Source organism: Lissotriton vulgaris, chromosome 8 (genome assembly GCF_964263255.1).
Source record: "Lissotriton vulgaris chromosome 8, aLisVul1.2, whole genome shotgun sequence".
Taxonomy (NCBI): domain Eukaryota; kingdom Metazoa; phylum Chordata; class Amphibia; order Caudata; family Salamandridae; genus Lissotriton; species Lissotriton vulgaris.
Window position 1 is genome coordinate 195606214 of NC_141696.1, and position 15432 is coordinate 195621645.

General features: G+C 43.2%; 1 protein-coding gene across 7 annotated transcripts in view; it reads right to left on the reverse strand.

Annotated features, from left to right (window-relative positions):
• PICALM (phosphatidylinositol binding clathrin assembly protein) overlaps positions 1–15432 on the reverse strand; it is a 495196-nt gene that overhangs the window by 269162 nt on the left and 210602 nt on the right. For all 7 annotated transcript variants that reach the window (XM_086933969.1, XM_086933970.1, XM_086933967.1 and 4 more), the window contains exon 5: positions 4008–4101. In XM_086933969.1, coding sequence (XP_086790095.1) covers positions 4008–4101 — 94 coding nt within the window. The remainder of the gene's footprint in view (positions 1–4007; positions 4102–15432) is intronic.

The window sequence follows — 15432 nt, forward strand, 5'->3', positions numbered from 1 at the left end:
TCTATCCTATTCTCTCTCCTTCAAATCTACCTACCTACTAACAAAGACGAAGTATAAAGTGACGAAAGTATCCAACAAACTTGCAGAAACCAGCACAGAGCAATGCATGTAAACAAGTCTCTCGTTCCCTTGATGCAAATTGCAAAACTGTGATTAATGAAAGGTTCCACACAGCGTTGTAGCAAACCCCTGAATGACACCATCTCCCTCTTATAAAGAAACCATCCATCAACGCAAAGTTTTTAGTCAACTGCAGAACATATCTACAACCTACCTGACCCCACCAACATCACGGAATGCGAAGTAACAAGGCAGATACAAGTGCACTTTGAACTTAACTTCATCTTTCATGACTGTCATTCTGAGTTTAGGCCAACATGGGGTGCCAAAACTCTCCGGGCTAATACCAGGGAATTCCTGCTGTTGTTTTTGGTCGAAAACAAGAAACCAGCCCTAATGCTCTTTTGACCACACTGCAGCATTTAACACCACTGGCAACAACCAATGCCTTGAGAAACAAGGCCTGCGGCCGAATTACTCCCTCTTAGTTGGAATGGATCCAGTCCTTGCTCTCCAAAGGCAACCAACAGGTCTAAATTTCACCTTGGAAGGCATGATTTGTAGCACACTATGGTCATCCTCTTTCCTGCATTTTCTTAATATCACAATGTTCGCACTAGCACATTTCCTAGTTCAGTACCTGGCGGACCTTTAAATGTAGCATCATGATACCAAATCAGTTTTCAGTTATGAAACAATCAAGCAAACCAGGCCATCATGTCTGTAAGCCTAGACCACATATGTTTGCTGATTAAAATTGAACCTTTGTGCCTGAAAGGGTTCAAGTAAGACATCCTGATCATTTGAGTGAACCAGACTATCTAGGAGCACCACCTTCACATAACAATAAGTGAGTAAACTGGAAGCTATGTTCAATTCTCAACTTTTAAAGGCCCATAATTTGGTAGCTGTACCTACTGAGGAGACTCCTTCCACTCCACTGAGCACCTAGTAGAGCTGACAAGAGACCATGTTATGCCAAAAATAGGTTATAGGTAGCCTGGAAATAATGTGCAGTATTGACTAGCTCTGAATAAACAAATGTGAAGAATAAACAATATTGCTCCTAGGACTAATCTGGCAACACACTGATGAAGTATCCATAAACAGTGAGACGTCCTGCCAGCGGCGGCTCCTCCGCTAAGGCAGAGGAGCGTCGCCCCACTGCTCACCAGTGCAAAAGGAAAAATAAAATGATAAAACAAAGGGGTCATTTTTGATAATACTCTGAATTTTGATTCACTGGCCAGTTGCATTATCAGCACTTGTTTCTACATCATTAGGACCCTAAAAAATATTTTTCCTTATATTCCATCGGAATTGCACCAGTCACTATCACATTTGTCAACCCAGGGCTGGACTACTCTAATGCGCTGTACTTTAACATCAGTAGTTCCTCCCTGAATAAACTGCAGGTTGTACAGAATGTGGCAGCCCGCCATATGCTGAACATTCCCAATCGTCACTTGGCTACAGACGGGATTCGTTCCCTTCATTGACTCTGTCAGGAGGCGAATTTCTTTCAAGGCCTTGTGCTTAGCTTTTAAGGCTTTATATCACAGGGACACCAGCCAAATGAATGCTCTTGTTCATTGGTACACTCCTGGCAGACTACTTAGATCCTTATGCTGTAAAACACGTAGGACTCATGCACGCCTACAAAGCCCTTCACAAAACCGGACCTGCATACCTAAACTATCGAGTCTCCTTCTACACTCCCACCAGACATCTCCGCTCCGCCCAACTGGCCCTAGCCACCATCCCACTGATCCGCAAGACAACGGCTGGAGGGAGATCCTTCTCCTACCTCACTGCGAAGTCCTGGCACTCCATGTCTCTGCACCTAAGCCAATCACTATTGCTGCTGAAATTCAGAAAGGACCTCAAAAACTGGCTCTTTGACTGAACCGCAGATCCCCCCCCCAAAGCACCTTGAGACCCTAACCGGTGAGTAGGCGTGCTTTACGAGAGACTTGATTGATAGGATCCCCAGATTTTGTAAGACTAGATGGGGTGGGCGCTCCTTTTTGGAAGCCGCCAAACTATGGAACACTCTGCCTACCTATATCTCAGAAGCAGTTTCTTTTTTGTCCTTTAAAAAACATCTGAAAACATTGCCTCTTTTCATTTCCGAATCCTTGATTCTTGGTTGAGCTGCTTTTGCATCTGTCCTGCTATAGAGTTTTGTCACCTTCAGGTTTTAGTGCGCTCTAAAAATTGTATCCTATCCTATCTTATAGTATTTTTAGTACGGACCCAGGTAAGGTAAGGCTGTCATCAGAGAGTGGAGGAGTGGTTGGTGCACCATAAACGTGCATGACAGTTTGACCATCCGTCTTGACCGCACTTAGCATTTCTCCACCCACCTGTGTTGCACAGCCGGGTTGAGACAGTACCAGGCACAGACTGAGCAGCAAACCAGGCCACTCAGAGCAATCAATACGCTGCTGTAATGCTGGTGATAGCAGCGTCATGATTGGCTTAGGTGAGTCTGGGAGCCTGGGTGCTGCCAGGAACAAAGGGAGGACAGAGGAGAGGCAGTTGGCGACAACCAGGAGGTAAGTCACATTTTCATTTTTGCTAACCCCACCCTCACCCCACCATCGTTTCCTAGCAGCTGCCACTGCATTCTGCCTTTCACTGAACATCTAGGAATGCCTTCTTCAGAGATAAAGTGTCCAGAAGCCATGACGAGGTACAGCCTCGTACATTTAGAATTTTCACCATTAATGTCTGTTCTACCAGGTGTGTTTCTTGGCAAGACCAGAAAAAAAACTGCTTAATGTCTGGTATTTACCTGAATCATCCTGCACACTCACTAGGCATGCAGCCTGAGCACACTTCAAGGACAAGTGCCCTCCATGTCATTTTGTTAGTTATTACTTTAGAAAAAGGCCTAAACACTTAACTAACAAGAAGTATCACTGCTTATTATCATGTTTAAGTTCTGAAACGCATTTGTTTTTCGTTATCTGAAGAGGAGTGAGAGAAAGTCAACACAAAACTTGTTACTCCTGAAACTAATCTTTCCTACATTATATCATTTTCAGCCTGCCTACCGATCAGCAAGTACAATGCAAATGAAAGATCTGTAAAATTAAATCTGCGTGTTTATTGCTGCACGAAAAAAGCATTTAATTTTGTTTGATAGGGAGTTAGGAAGAGAAGTGGGTGTTACATCGCCGTAATGAGGTTAAAATATTGACCTGCCAAAATATGGACTACCGTATGGAGTAAAGAGTTTTAACGGCAAAGCTTGCCGCTTTGAGCTATGTGCCCTCCTGCACGCATCCCCATAGCCTGATGAACCAGAGGGCCTTATAGGGCCCTCTTAGTTTCCTCACCGGCAGCAGTTTCATGGCGTGAACCTGCTGGCCATAAGGAAACTCGTAATATGCTTGACAGGGCCGCAGTGGCACCGCCAGGCATATTGCAGCCTCACACTGCTGCACTACTATCAGGGATCGCGGATCCCAGCCAGTTGCAGCGGTCCCGTGGTGGTCCAACTGCCACACCACCAATTCGGCAGTAGGACCTCCACCGCACCACCATGAGTTTGGAGGCCCATTGTCCGAGTCTGGCGGTCCTATGGACCGCCAGACTCGTAAGCTAGCCCAAAATCTATACGAAGGATACTTTGCCAAAATAGACGTAGTTAATACTTGGATGTAATATTTTGACAGGTCAATATTATGACCACGATACAGTGATAAACAGCTACGTAAAACAAATGCCTTTCGTGATAGCAAGATCTCATAAGTGAGACGTATTGGCAGCCACCTTCGAAATTCTTGTGAATTGTGGAAAAGTGTATCATTTTAAATTATTTACAAATTTTTCAATTTTATCGACTGTCATCCGTAACTAATAAAATAAATCAAACTATTGAGGCAAATGCAAGATCATGCAAAAAAAGCACACTTCATGCTTGAGATAGTCATACTTACATTAAAATCAAGAAGCGCATCCATTTGATTTTGGATGATAGGTACCGTTTTTAAAAGTTTTTCTGTGCTCATGGTCCTCATCACCCCATCAGCCCTATAAAAACATGTATACATATATCTCATCATAAAATAAATGATTCAATTCCGAACACACATTCATTTTTGCATGAAGCAGTCTTCATAGTGAGCATCCGCACTAAAAATACTGGCGTACCAAACTATTCAAACTTTCACAGTGAAAATGTAGGAGCAGTCTTCAATGTTGTGGACAGTGCAAAATGGTGGCAATAGTGTTTGTGTGCCCTTTTCATATTCCTAAATGAACCCAGCAGCAAACAATACAAACATAATGAAAAAAAGTAATTTTATATTACCTTTGCAGATTCCATAATGAAATATTTATATCCAACAAAGGCAAAGAAAGCTGCAAAGCTAGGGGTTATTGTCCAGTTAGGTAAAATCAATATTGTGCATCCTGGTGCATCCTGTAGTGTGGTGAAGTGAGAAGCACTGTCCAGAGTATCCTCTCCAAGGGGCCTTCGGCAGATATGAAATTTGGTAGGAAGAGCCTAGAACTAACAAATGGGAGCTGAAGGAGAGAAGACTGTCCCCTGGACCCAGTTTGGAGGTAAATGACATTATGGATGCCTCGAAGAAAAGCTGACAAAAAGATGCAAAGTATAGGACTGACTAGCGGGGGCAGAGCTAGGCTGTGCACTGAATGGAATGTGGTTATTTTGAACACCATTATTGGAAGATTATTGTATCTTTGAACACAGTTTTTTGAAGAGTTTCCAAGAGATGACTCGCCTTCTTCTTGAATGTGGAAAGGAATACAACAATTGCACAATATATGACAAAACAAGCACATTATTACAAAAATATGCAAAACATTTTTTAATTACTACATAAAACCCCTATTTAGAAACAGAAAAACATAACCGAAAACTGCATACACAAGACACAATGGGCCCAATTAACAGAGGAACATTTGGGGCCTCATTACAATGTCGGTTGGAAAGCAATCTGACTCTTTGTCGGAACTGGTTCCCACCGTCTCTAGTTCAGCGAGTCCGACGGATTGATTACGATGGTTCTGAACACCGTTCAGAAAGTCCCACATTGATTTCAATGGGAGCCTATGTCCCAACCGACAAAACACGCTCCCATTGCAAAAAGGGGTGGTTGCAGAAACCCTTCCCCCTATCGCAGGGACAACCTTAATTCCTGTCACACTGTGCATGGTTTCAAAGGGGGGTCCCTTGAATACCACCACAGCCCCCAACCAGAGGCCTCAGGGTGAAGGGGGGACTTCTACGGGCCCCCAAAGTCAATTTACAACAGCCGTTCCGTGTCAGACAGACCGAATCGGAAAGGCCGTCCGAATCCGACATTGCAATACGTTGGTCTGAAACGCGATCCGTAGAGCTGTACGATTTGGCTCCGACCGACTCGGAGTCTCCGAATGCCAGTTGGAACCGATTCGGAATGACCGAACGGTTACCTTTCCATCGTAATCAGTTGGTGGGAAATGTTTCGGAGTCAGTCGGAGACGTAGGTTCTGACACAGGTTAGGAAAATGTGACTGGCGTTTGGAGCCTTTCCGACCGACATCATAATGAGGCCCTTGGTTGTAAAATTACGTATATGACCAAATCTAAATGCTTTATGCCTGACAGTAATTCACCAACTTTAATCACAAGAAAGTGAAAAGCAGGGAAAGAACAAGAGGACTCTGTAGTCTCTATCCTGAATTCCTATAAAGTAACAATCAGTAAAATCAAGCAATGGCAAAGCCAATAGGTCTCGCCTTGTAAGGGCTACTGGGTTCGCCAATATCTTTTAACCATGTTGTATAGTAGCATCGCTGCTGTTCAGCATGGCTAGGAGTTACTGGTGTGGTAGAGTAGAGCGACACAGAGGATGTAGAGGAGAGTGGTGTAGAGTGTTGTGTAGTAGGGTAGAGTGGCGTAGGGTACAGTGGCGTGGGGTAGAGCAGGTGGGTAAAGCAGAAGGGGTAAAGAAGAGAGGCATAGAGTGGCTTGGTGTAGAGTGGCAGAGTGGAGTGGCATTGAGTGGAGTCGTATACAATAGAGTGGCATGCAAAGAGTGGCATAGAGTAGAATGGCATAGAGTAGAGTGGCATACAGTGGATTGGTACAGAATGGAGTGGCGCAGAGATGCATGGCGTAGAATGGTGTAGAGTACAGCGAAGTGGTGTGGAGTGGTTTAGAGCGGTGTGGCGTAGAGCGGAGTGGCATAAAATACTACAGTAGCGGATGTAAGTAACCAAGGTGTCGATAGATATGGCAGATAGGTAGAAAGCAACATAAGAGGCAGTATGCCTGTATTAAAAGCAGGAAAGCACATTGCACATCCTGGAATAATAGGTAAATGCTTATAACATTTTTAAAACTGCTGTGTTGCACAAAAACGAGGAAGAAAACATGTACTTGATCCATGTTTCGCAGAGAGGATAAAACAATCAAGGAAGGGAAACCTATGATAAGCAATTGAAAGCTTGCAAATGAGAGTGACAATGAAAACAATTACATAAATTACAGTGGAACCCTACAGCGACTAGCACCTAACCTGCTATCCCCAAAATAATGATAGAGGGCAATATCCCTAATTTGTGTGCACATGGTCTAAGCACCGACTGTCAAGGTGGGGCACTCAACTGGATATCAATATCGAAATAAAAAAGCAGACTGTTCACCACTGCATAGATGATTAAACAATGTACAAATTAATATTTGAAGTTGCGGTCGCCAAATCTTCCTTTTCAGTATTCATAAATGATTCAAGCGTGACAAGTAGTATGCAGTGTAGACCAGCCAACGTGTTTCATCCAGTACAAGGGACTTCTTCATGGCATAAGCGAAGTATTCCTGTATAAGATTAAATCGTATCTAAGGTAATGCGGGTGGTCAGAATATCACTTGCGACTGGAAGCTGGACAGATAAGTTCCGCTGCATAAAAACACTAGACAGTTGTAAACAGCTATGTTCAAAATATAAAAGCGAATATCATGCGGTTCATCAATAATCAAAAATAAGCAGGGTCACACACATTTAAGGCGGCCCATGGTGGATAGAACAATGAAAACAATTAATGGTATACTGTGAACAGGTTGTAAGCCCACCATATTGTAAACAATATTTCTCACAGCTAAGTAGGAGAGACCTAAAAAACGAGTATGTTTCTGTCTGATCATTTTTCTAGCAAGAAGTTAAAGGAACAGCCCATTGGAGAGAGTAACCAAATTTCTGCGGTATAGGAGGGATACCCAAAAGGGTAGGACTGATTCTCTACAGTTTACCGAGTTAGCAGTAACCAATCCAGAGAGAATACAAATAGAAAAAGGTTGCAAATGAGAAACCACAAATAGGTAATATTGTCTTGTTAAAGTCTGTATACAAGCAATTCAAAATATTTTTTTCCTTTAGGAGTCCATATGCTGCATCAATGGCACTGATTACCAAAAATTCACAAATGCTAATTGTAATATCTTTAAATTATGAAAAGCAGATGACCAACATGACTCATTCTTAAAAGAAGGAAGTTTGAATATTCCCGCTTAAGAAACACATACTTAAAGAAGGAGAAAACTTAACCAAGGAATCGGCAAAAGAAGAGAGCTGGGAACAGGAGCTTCTCTGTCTTGGCCCCCATCTTATGGAACTCTCTGGCAAGCTGAAACTTGACTTCCTGCACGCCAGGAAACTTTTGAAGGCCTGGCTGCTCAAGCAAGCTTTTGATTACCCTGGGCCATCTCTCTTTTGCCTCCTGGTTGTCACTGAGCCAAGAAACCCTTGGGTGTACCTGCGCTCTACAGGTGGTCATAACATAACAAGACTTAGTCCTACCCTCACTGCTCAATCCGTATTCAGGTAGCCGAGAAAGGCATTTGTATAAGAAAAAGCATCTATGTAAGAGAAATTGCCCAGTAACTTCATTATCCCATTGCCACTAAATAGTTGAGGAATTCTTTACATAATTTTGTTTGCAAATGTCAACCACATCACAGCTCACATTTCTTCAAAAGAATGCCTAATCTGAAAGCTACAACGCGCCTTCGAATTAAGTTAAATCCTATTGGGGAGGAAAATTCGGTTCAGTTTTTAAAATATTTTTACTAAAACTCAATGGCTTGTAACTGTTGCGGAGCTTCCCACCCATCCAAGGCTTTTGTTTGGTGCGTAGTATTCTTTTAGGGCCAGATTTTGTTAATTTTTTTTAAGTATATAATAAATACGTTAACAAAAGTGTAAACTTGAGGAGTAAGGTGATACTTTCTGGAATTGATTTTCCTTCAGCACAGAAAGGCAAAAAATAAATTTGATCTTCATTTTTTTCTTTAAGAGATGAAAGAAAAATATGACACCTGGTACAAAAACTAAACTTAATGGTAAACTTACCCAAATATTCTGTGTGAAAACCATTTTAAGAAACATATTGTTATTATTGGTACTGCTGGTGCAGGATTATCAGGTTGGGTACAGACAAGAACACAATACCCTGCTTTGCATTAGGCTGGTCCACATATAGCCTTAGAGATAAATCAATCCCAGGAACATAAAGCTCTTGTAGCAAGGCTCTCGAAGAATCAGCGCTGAAGGACAGTAACGGAACAAGGATCAGTACCCAGATTAAGTTCAATGCTTGAATGACGGAAATCGCCCCAGGATGAAGAACAAGGGCCTGCCGTTCCGCCAAATTTATACATGATCGCCAAGCAGGCAATCCTTTATATAATGCATTGACAGGAACCACGTTCACATCAGTTCGCCAATCCATTTCTCGAATTGGTGTAGGGCTGCGTCAGCATGATGCAGCTCAGCACGTAACAGTTTTCTTTTTTTCTTTTTAAAAGGAAAAAACCAAACTTGGATTTTCTTTTCGAAAAATAGAAAATGCAAGGCTCCTTTTGTCATTGGGAGGTATTTCCCAAGGCAGGGGAAGCATTATTAGCATTTTACTCTCCCTCACCGCTAGGGTTTGCCGGTCCATGACACACTGGAAAAAAAATGGATATATGTGAGCCCGTCCTAATTGGGTAGGCGGATAGATAACCATTTCTCCAACAGCCCTACTCTGTCGGGCCATCTTAGTGGTTTGGCTATGGCGGTGATGAAGTAGTCACCGCCATAGCCAAACCTATGGTCTGATCAAATTTGGTTGGACCATTATTTTGGTGGTATGTGTATTCTGTTGCCTTTGTGACGAAGTATACATGCCGCCAACATATAAATATGCCTCTACCTGTCTAAAACTGAACACCAACAAGACCAAAATATTCTTTGATAAGAGAACTTCTGCTGACTCTCCGGTGCATTACGGCGACACCTGTGTTTCGAAAAAACAAAGACCTGGTTTTTCTTCTGCCCCTAGTTCTCTCTGTTTGCTGATGGTCCTTCTGCAGTAGTGCCAGGACATTCTTTCAAGTAACAGTCACGCTTTATAAATCTCATACATAGACAAAGCACCTCACCCTGCAACTCTACCTGGTAGCCAAGAGAACTAGAACTGACACCCACCCCAATCACCCAAGCCAAGAACCGCAGATTGTCATCGACGACAAACTCGACATGACCACCCAAGTCACCCAAGTCCCGCTGTCACCACCTCATGCTTCCATTTCCTGAGGACGCTGTGGAAGATTTTCAAATGGCTCCAATCAGCACCCAGAAAACTGCCTCCACACGTCCCGGTCACAAGCTAGCTGGACTACGAGAACAGCCTCTATTCCAGGATCAACAAAAAACTCACCAGGAGGCTGCAGACCATTCAAAACTTGGCAGGCAGAATCACTCTCAACCTCCCATGCCACACTCACATGATGGCGGTATTGCAAACAAAACAGGTGATGGACCGAATGTGGATCAATGTCACACATTCACCCCAGTCAAAAGATCTGGGCCCAAATCCATTGTTTCTTTGCACTCCACACCACCCTGGGTTAGACAATGGCGATATGCAAATCAGCTCTGACCCTGTGCCCCATGGGAACAGTCCAGTCCGAACTACAAAAGCCATGTCATGTCATGACCGAATGTGGATCAATGTCAAAAGATCTGGGCCCAAATCCATCGTTTTTTTGCACTCCACACCACCCTGGGTTAGACAATGGCGATATGCAAATCAGCTCTGACCCTGTGCCCCATGGGAACAGTCCAGTCCGAACTACAAAAGCCATGTCCTTCCCAGAACGGAATCAAGCATCCGAGGACCGGACCGGCTTCGAGGTAACACCTCTCATCAGCCCGGCTAGCTTGACTCCAGTGGTGTGGAGTGCCTGGGACCCACGTCTGAGCATCCCCAGCGCACTTATGGCGGTATTGCAAACAAAACAGGTGATGGACCGAATGTGGATCAATGTCACACATTCACCCCAGTCAAAAGATCTGGGCCCAAATCCATCGTTTTTTTGCACTCCACACCACCCTGGGTTAGACAATGGCGATATGCAAATCAGCTCTGACCCTGTGCCCCATGGGAACAGTCCAGTCCGAACTACAAAAGCCATGTCCTTCACCTGTTTTGTTACCTCGAAACCGGTCCGGTCCTCGGATGCTTGATTCCGTTCTGGGAAGGACATGGCTTTTGTAGTTCGGACTGGACTGTTCCCATGGGGCACAGGGTCAGAGCTGATTTGCATATCGCCATTGTCTAACCCAGGGTGGTGTGGAGTGCAAAAAAACGATGGATTTGGGCCCAGATCTTTTGACTGGGGTGAATGTGTGACATTGATCCACATTCGGTCCATCACCTGTTTTGTTTGCAACACTCACATGATAGCACACCAAAAGGAGCTCCACTGACTCCCCATACACAAACCAGTACAATTCAAACTCTTTACTCACATTTTCAAGGCACTATATAACACTGGCCCAGCATACCTCAGCAATTGCACCTGCTTTCCCAGACTTTCGATACACTTCTGCTCGTTCAGACTCCTACTTGCACACATCCCACGGATATGGAAAACCAGATCAGGCAGTGGAGTCTCCTATATTGCTCTTAAACCAGAGGAGGGTCTGCCACTACACATAAAGCCTCCTTCTCACTTCTTCAATTCTGTAACAAGCAGAAGACTTGGCTTTTAAAGTAGTCCCACAAGGCCCTTGGTTTGGCTAGGCTCAGACCTGCTCAGCACCAGGATACCCTCCCTGGTGATATTGCACTCTACAAATCAACATGACATAAGACGCACGTCTACAGTCAAACATTCTAGTTCAAGTCATACAAACTACACTCCCAAGTTAACTTTATTCCCATTAATAAACATATTTAATGGGGCAATATATGCGTAAGATATTGAAGGACTTTAATCAGACAGCATTATAACATTTTATCATAAGCTGAAAAGTGTTAGAAATGTTTGACATGTACTTCTTAAGTAGTGGATTCTGAAGGAGGGGGACCATAAGTCAGGACCGAGATGCAAATCAACAAAATGCTCCAACAGGGCTGTTTGGGAGGCACATAGGGTGGTGCTAATTTATTAGACTACCGTTGATAGATAAAAGAGGGAAACTATTCAACAGCCAGTCAAGGATTCAGCACGCAAGAGTAAGGACCACAAACTGATCCCTAATTTAGTCTAAGAATAGCAAATGTTATTACAAAAATAACAAGCATTTACAATGCAACGGTCTCGCCTTCGGAAAAGTTCAAGCTACTGGCATTGTAAATGACAAACGTTTTATTTATGTGTCGGTTTTGAAAACGGATAAATAAATGGCATTGTCATTTACAATCCCAATAGCTTAATCTCTCGCAAATACGAGACCTATGGCATTGCACCCACACACACACACAGAGCCACACACACAGAGAGCCACACGCACACACAAAGCCACACACACGCACACACAAAGCCACACACACACAAAGCCACACACACACACACAGCATACGCCAGTCGACTTAAAAACGACAACTCCAACAATGCATTGCTTTGTAAAATAAAAGAAGCCTGGTTCGCGAATGTCTATTGATAAGGAGTCGTTTGGCAGCAAGCACTATGCGATTTATTAACTAGTTTGTAGATTCTCTTCCACAAGAAACGCCTCACTATACTGATTAGATAGTGGCCGCTGTCCTCAGCCCAAGTCTGGAGTCACACGATCTCTTGATTTGAACTGATTTATTTAGTGAATTTAAATGGGAGCCCCAGCTCCAAAAACATTTAGAGCTGTCAAAAGACGAGGGAACATGGTCAAAGCATCCTATGGTCTGGCATCGGTTCAGTGTCAGCTGAGACCACTGCGCCACAATAAGAAGTTGAGAGAGACAAATCCCGACGCTCCGTACTCTTTACAGCACTAAAACGCGCAACAAGAAAGCCAGAATTTACAATGTCCCGAAATCCTGGAAAATTGAAACAAATGCTGGCGGTGGTGCAGAAGGGTATGATGTGGAACGCCCTTGCGCTAGTTACTGTGCCCTTCACCCACAGAGCTGGCAGGCACCCGGCTTGACACAACCCCTCACCCCTGCTCGCCGCCTAGGAGGCAATGAGACCAGGCTAAATTCTGCTTGGTGCTGAAACTAGCCAGAGATCAGAAACCATGGGGCTTCGTGGAGTGTGGCAACACCTTCTGTTGCTTACATCTACTCAAACGCAGGATGCTGAGCCCCTCTCGTGGGCCACCAATGGCTGGAGGAGAAGAGAGAAAGAAACGCAAAAAAAACCCACTCAATCTGAAACGAACGGGGCTTAGCTACAAAAAATGACGTCCCAGAAACCTCTTCTCCAATGGCTGGCCACCGTTTAGGCAGCCAGCCAATGGAGAAGAGGGGCGGGTTTAACCCTCGCTAATCTGAGACATGAGATCTCGCCAGCGAGACTGCGCATGTGCAGCCTACGCTAGCCAAGACCTAAAAAGCATGAGAGGTGCAGAATTCTAAGTCTACAATGCATGACAACATGTACTACATGAATACATGACAAGTAATGAGCAAGCTAAATGGAAAATAAGTTGGGTTTCCTTGCATAAATGGCAAACCAGCATTTGTAAAGTCAAAATGGGGGGCGGGGGTACGCAGGTGGGGGAAAGGGGGAAGAACACAAGTGGAGAGAAGCAACACAGAGGGCGGAATCACGGAGGTCAGGGCAGCTACAGGTAGGCAAGGAAAGCAACACAGGGAGCAGGCAAAAGCAACGCTTTGGTGTGCAGCGGGAATCAACATGGAAGGCGAGGGTGAGAGAAGCAACACAAAGGAAGTGTGGGGGGAGCAGAGACGGACAACATGAAGGGGGGAAGCAAACTTACAAGAGAGCACAACCTGGAGTTAAAGGGCAAGAGATAGCTACACAAAGGCCGAATCAGTACAACAATGAAAATGTACAATCAAAACAGCCGGAAGTTTAACTTTCTATAATATTATGAAAATAAATGTGCTGAGAAAAGCGGGCAAACATGCTGAATAGCAGAAAGCCATGCACACTCATGGAGTGCTTAAGAAAAGTGTGGTTTAAGTTTTTTAAATTATGATGATAATGAAATGTGCGCATCGAAGTATAGTAGAGGGCCTAGATGAAACAGTTTAAAATGTATTGTGAATGGGAGCGCGAATCTGTACAAAATTGGAAACCGACCACCTGCGGCTCAAAGGAAAAAACTGTGTTGAAAGCAGAACTTTTATAATGTTCTGAAAAGAAATGTGATGAAAGATGTGGGAAATAGACCACGTGAGAAATGCATGCACTCTCATGAAGTGTTCTAAGAAAAAGAAAAGAATACACTCCCAAAAAGCAAGATGCAAGGAGACAAGGACACAAGAAGCCAATCATAGAGATGGCAAACATTAGATGAATAGGCTAAAACAAGTGAATAGAAAGCAAGAAAATTAGAGTGACAAAATAAAAAGATAATAGAAGGCCATGGGACTCGTTGCTTTCAAAGTCAGCTGTCAACATATTCTCAATTAGTCTTTTGCAACCAGGCAGAAGCGCTTTCTGGCCACTGTTGACCTAAAAAAGCAAGAGCTAAATAGAGTCATTACTGCAGACCAGGTATCTTGTCACTTTCACAAAATAAGACTGACTGAGACGCTGCATCATGCTCTCTTGACAATTTGCTAAAGAATTCTACTCATTCCTGGTCGTGAGTTGGGTGTGCAAAATCACAGAATTTCTTCTTGTAAATTTCTTGAAATTCTGTTATCTCATGAGACTTGTGGATGCAAGGTGAACGTTTGCAAAAAAATGGTAAGCAAAATCATGTGATTTTGAGAAATTTCACAGATTTTGTGTTCTACATTTTTTTTTTGAATTTTGAAAATTTCAGGTGTGTAATTAAAATGTTACCCAAACCTAGTTATGGGCTCATTCTCCCCCAACTGCAGGTGACATACACGATTCAACAATATTAATATGAACGCTTGTATGTTCAGCTGCAGCAATTAGCATGCATGTCCAATTGCTACGTGTAAATAAGCATTCTGAACATCTATATTACATAGACAATTCCCTTCTCTCATTTCAGATATTATCTGCTTGTGGGTGAGCATCCTGAATCTCAACCTTTATTTTTTCAAATGTATTTACGTATCGAAGGTCCAGTATTGGACTTAACCCACTGGGGTTGGGCTGCAATACACACACAATATGAGTTTGCTTTTATGCACGCTTTCCACTCTGACACCTGGAGTCCCTATTGCTGCACGTTTAAAGCTAGCGGCAGGAAATAAGGAGCGTCAGAGGAGGCGGCCATGCAAACTACATGGAACACCCACAATCGTGTAACACATCTGGTATTCCAAAACACTGTGCAAAGCCATCACAACATTAAAACACTTGCCCTACACCTATATAAGGTTCCAGTAACTATATATCCATGGTTGGAATGAGCAGGGAACCCAACCAAAGTTTATGGGGGCAGGAGTAGGGTATTTCTCCACAGAGAAAATTATTTTCTCTGTTGATAAAGCAAAACAAAAAGTTAAAGATGACAATGTACACTTGTACCAAACTTATTCTAAATATTATCCACTCAATGGAAAATCTGCATGAGTAAATAATGCACTGTCTGGTAGTAACACTTCTGTATTATGACTACTGACATATTCAGGACCAATCCCCAGACTGTCAGAAAACTACAAATGTAACTGGAAACATATTGCATAAATGTGTTGTTTTATAAAGCAGGGATTGTGACTAGCACATTAGGGGCCTGATTTACCATCTACAGAACTAGGTTCAGTTTAGGAAAATGTAGTTAGTGTGCCTTTGCAGTTCACTTGTGATAACATACAAAGTTGATTTCCTGTTATGGGGTAATGATCACTGTTAATGCCTTGGTTTCGTACTGGAACTGGTTAATCCTCTGCGCCACGAAATTTACTAGTAATGTTTTGCTTTGTCTTCATTATTGTATTGATCATAATTTCTCTCTCCTAGGAGATTTAAATATG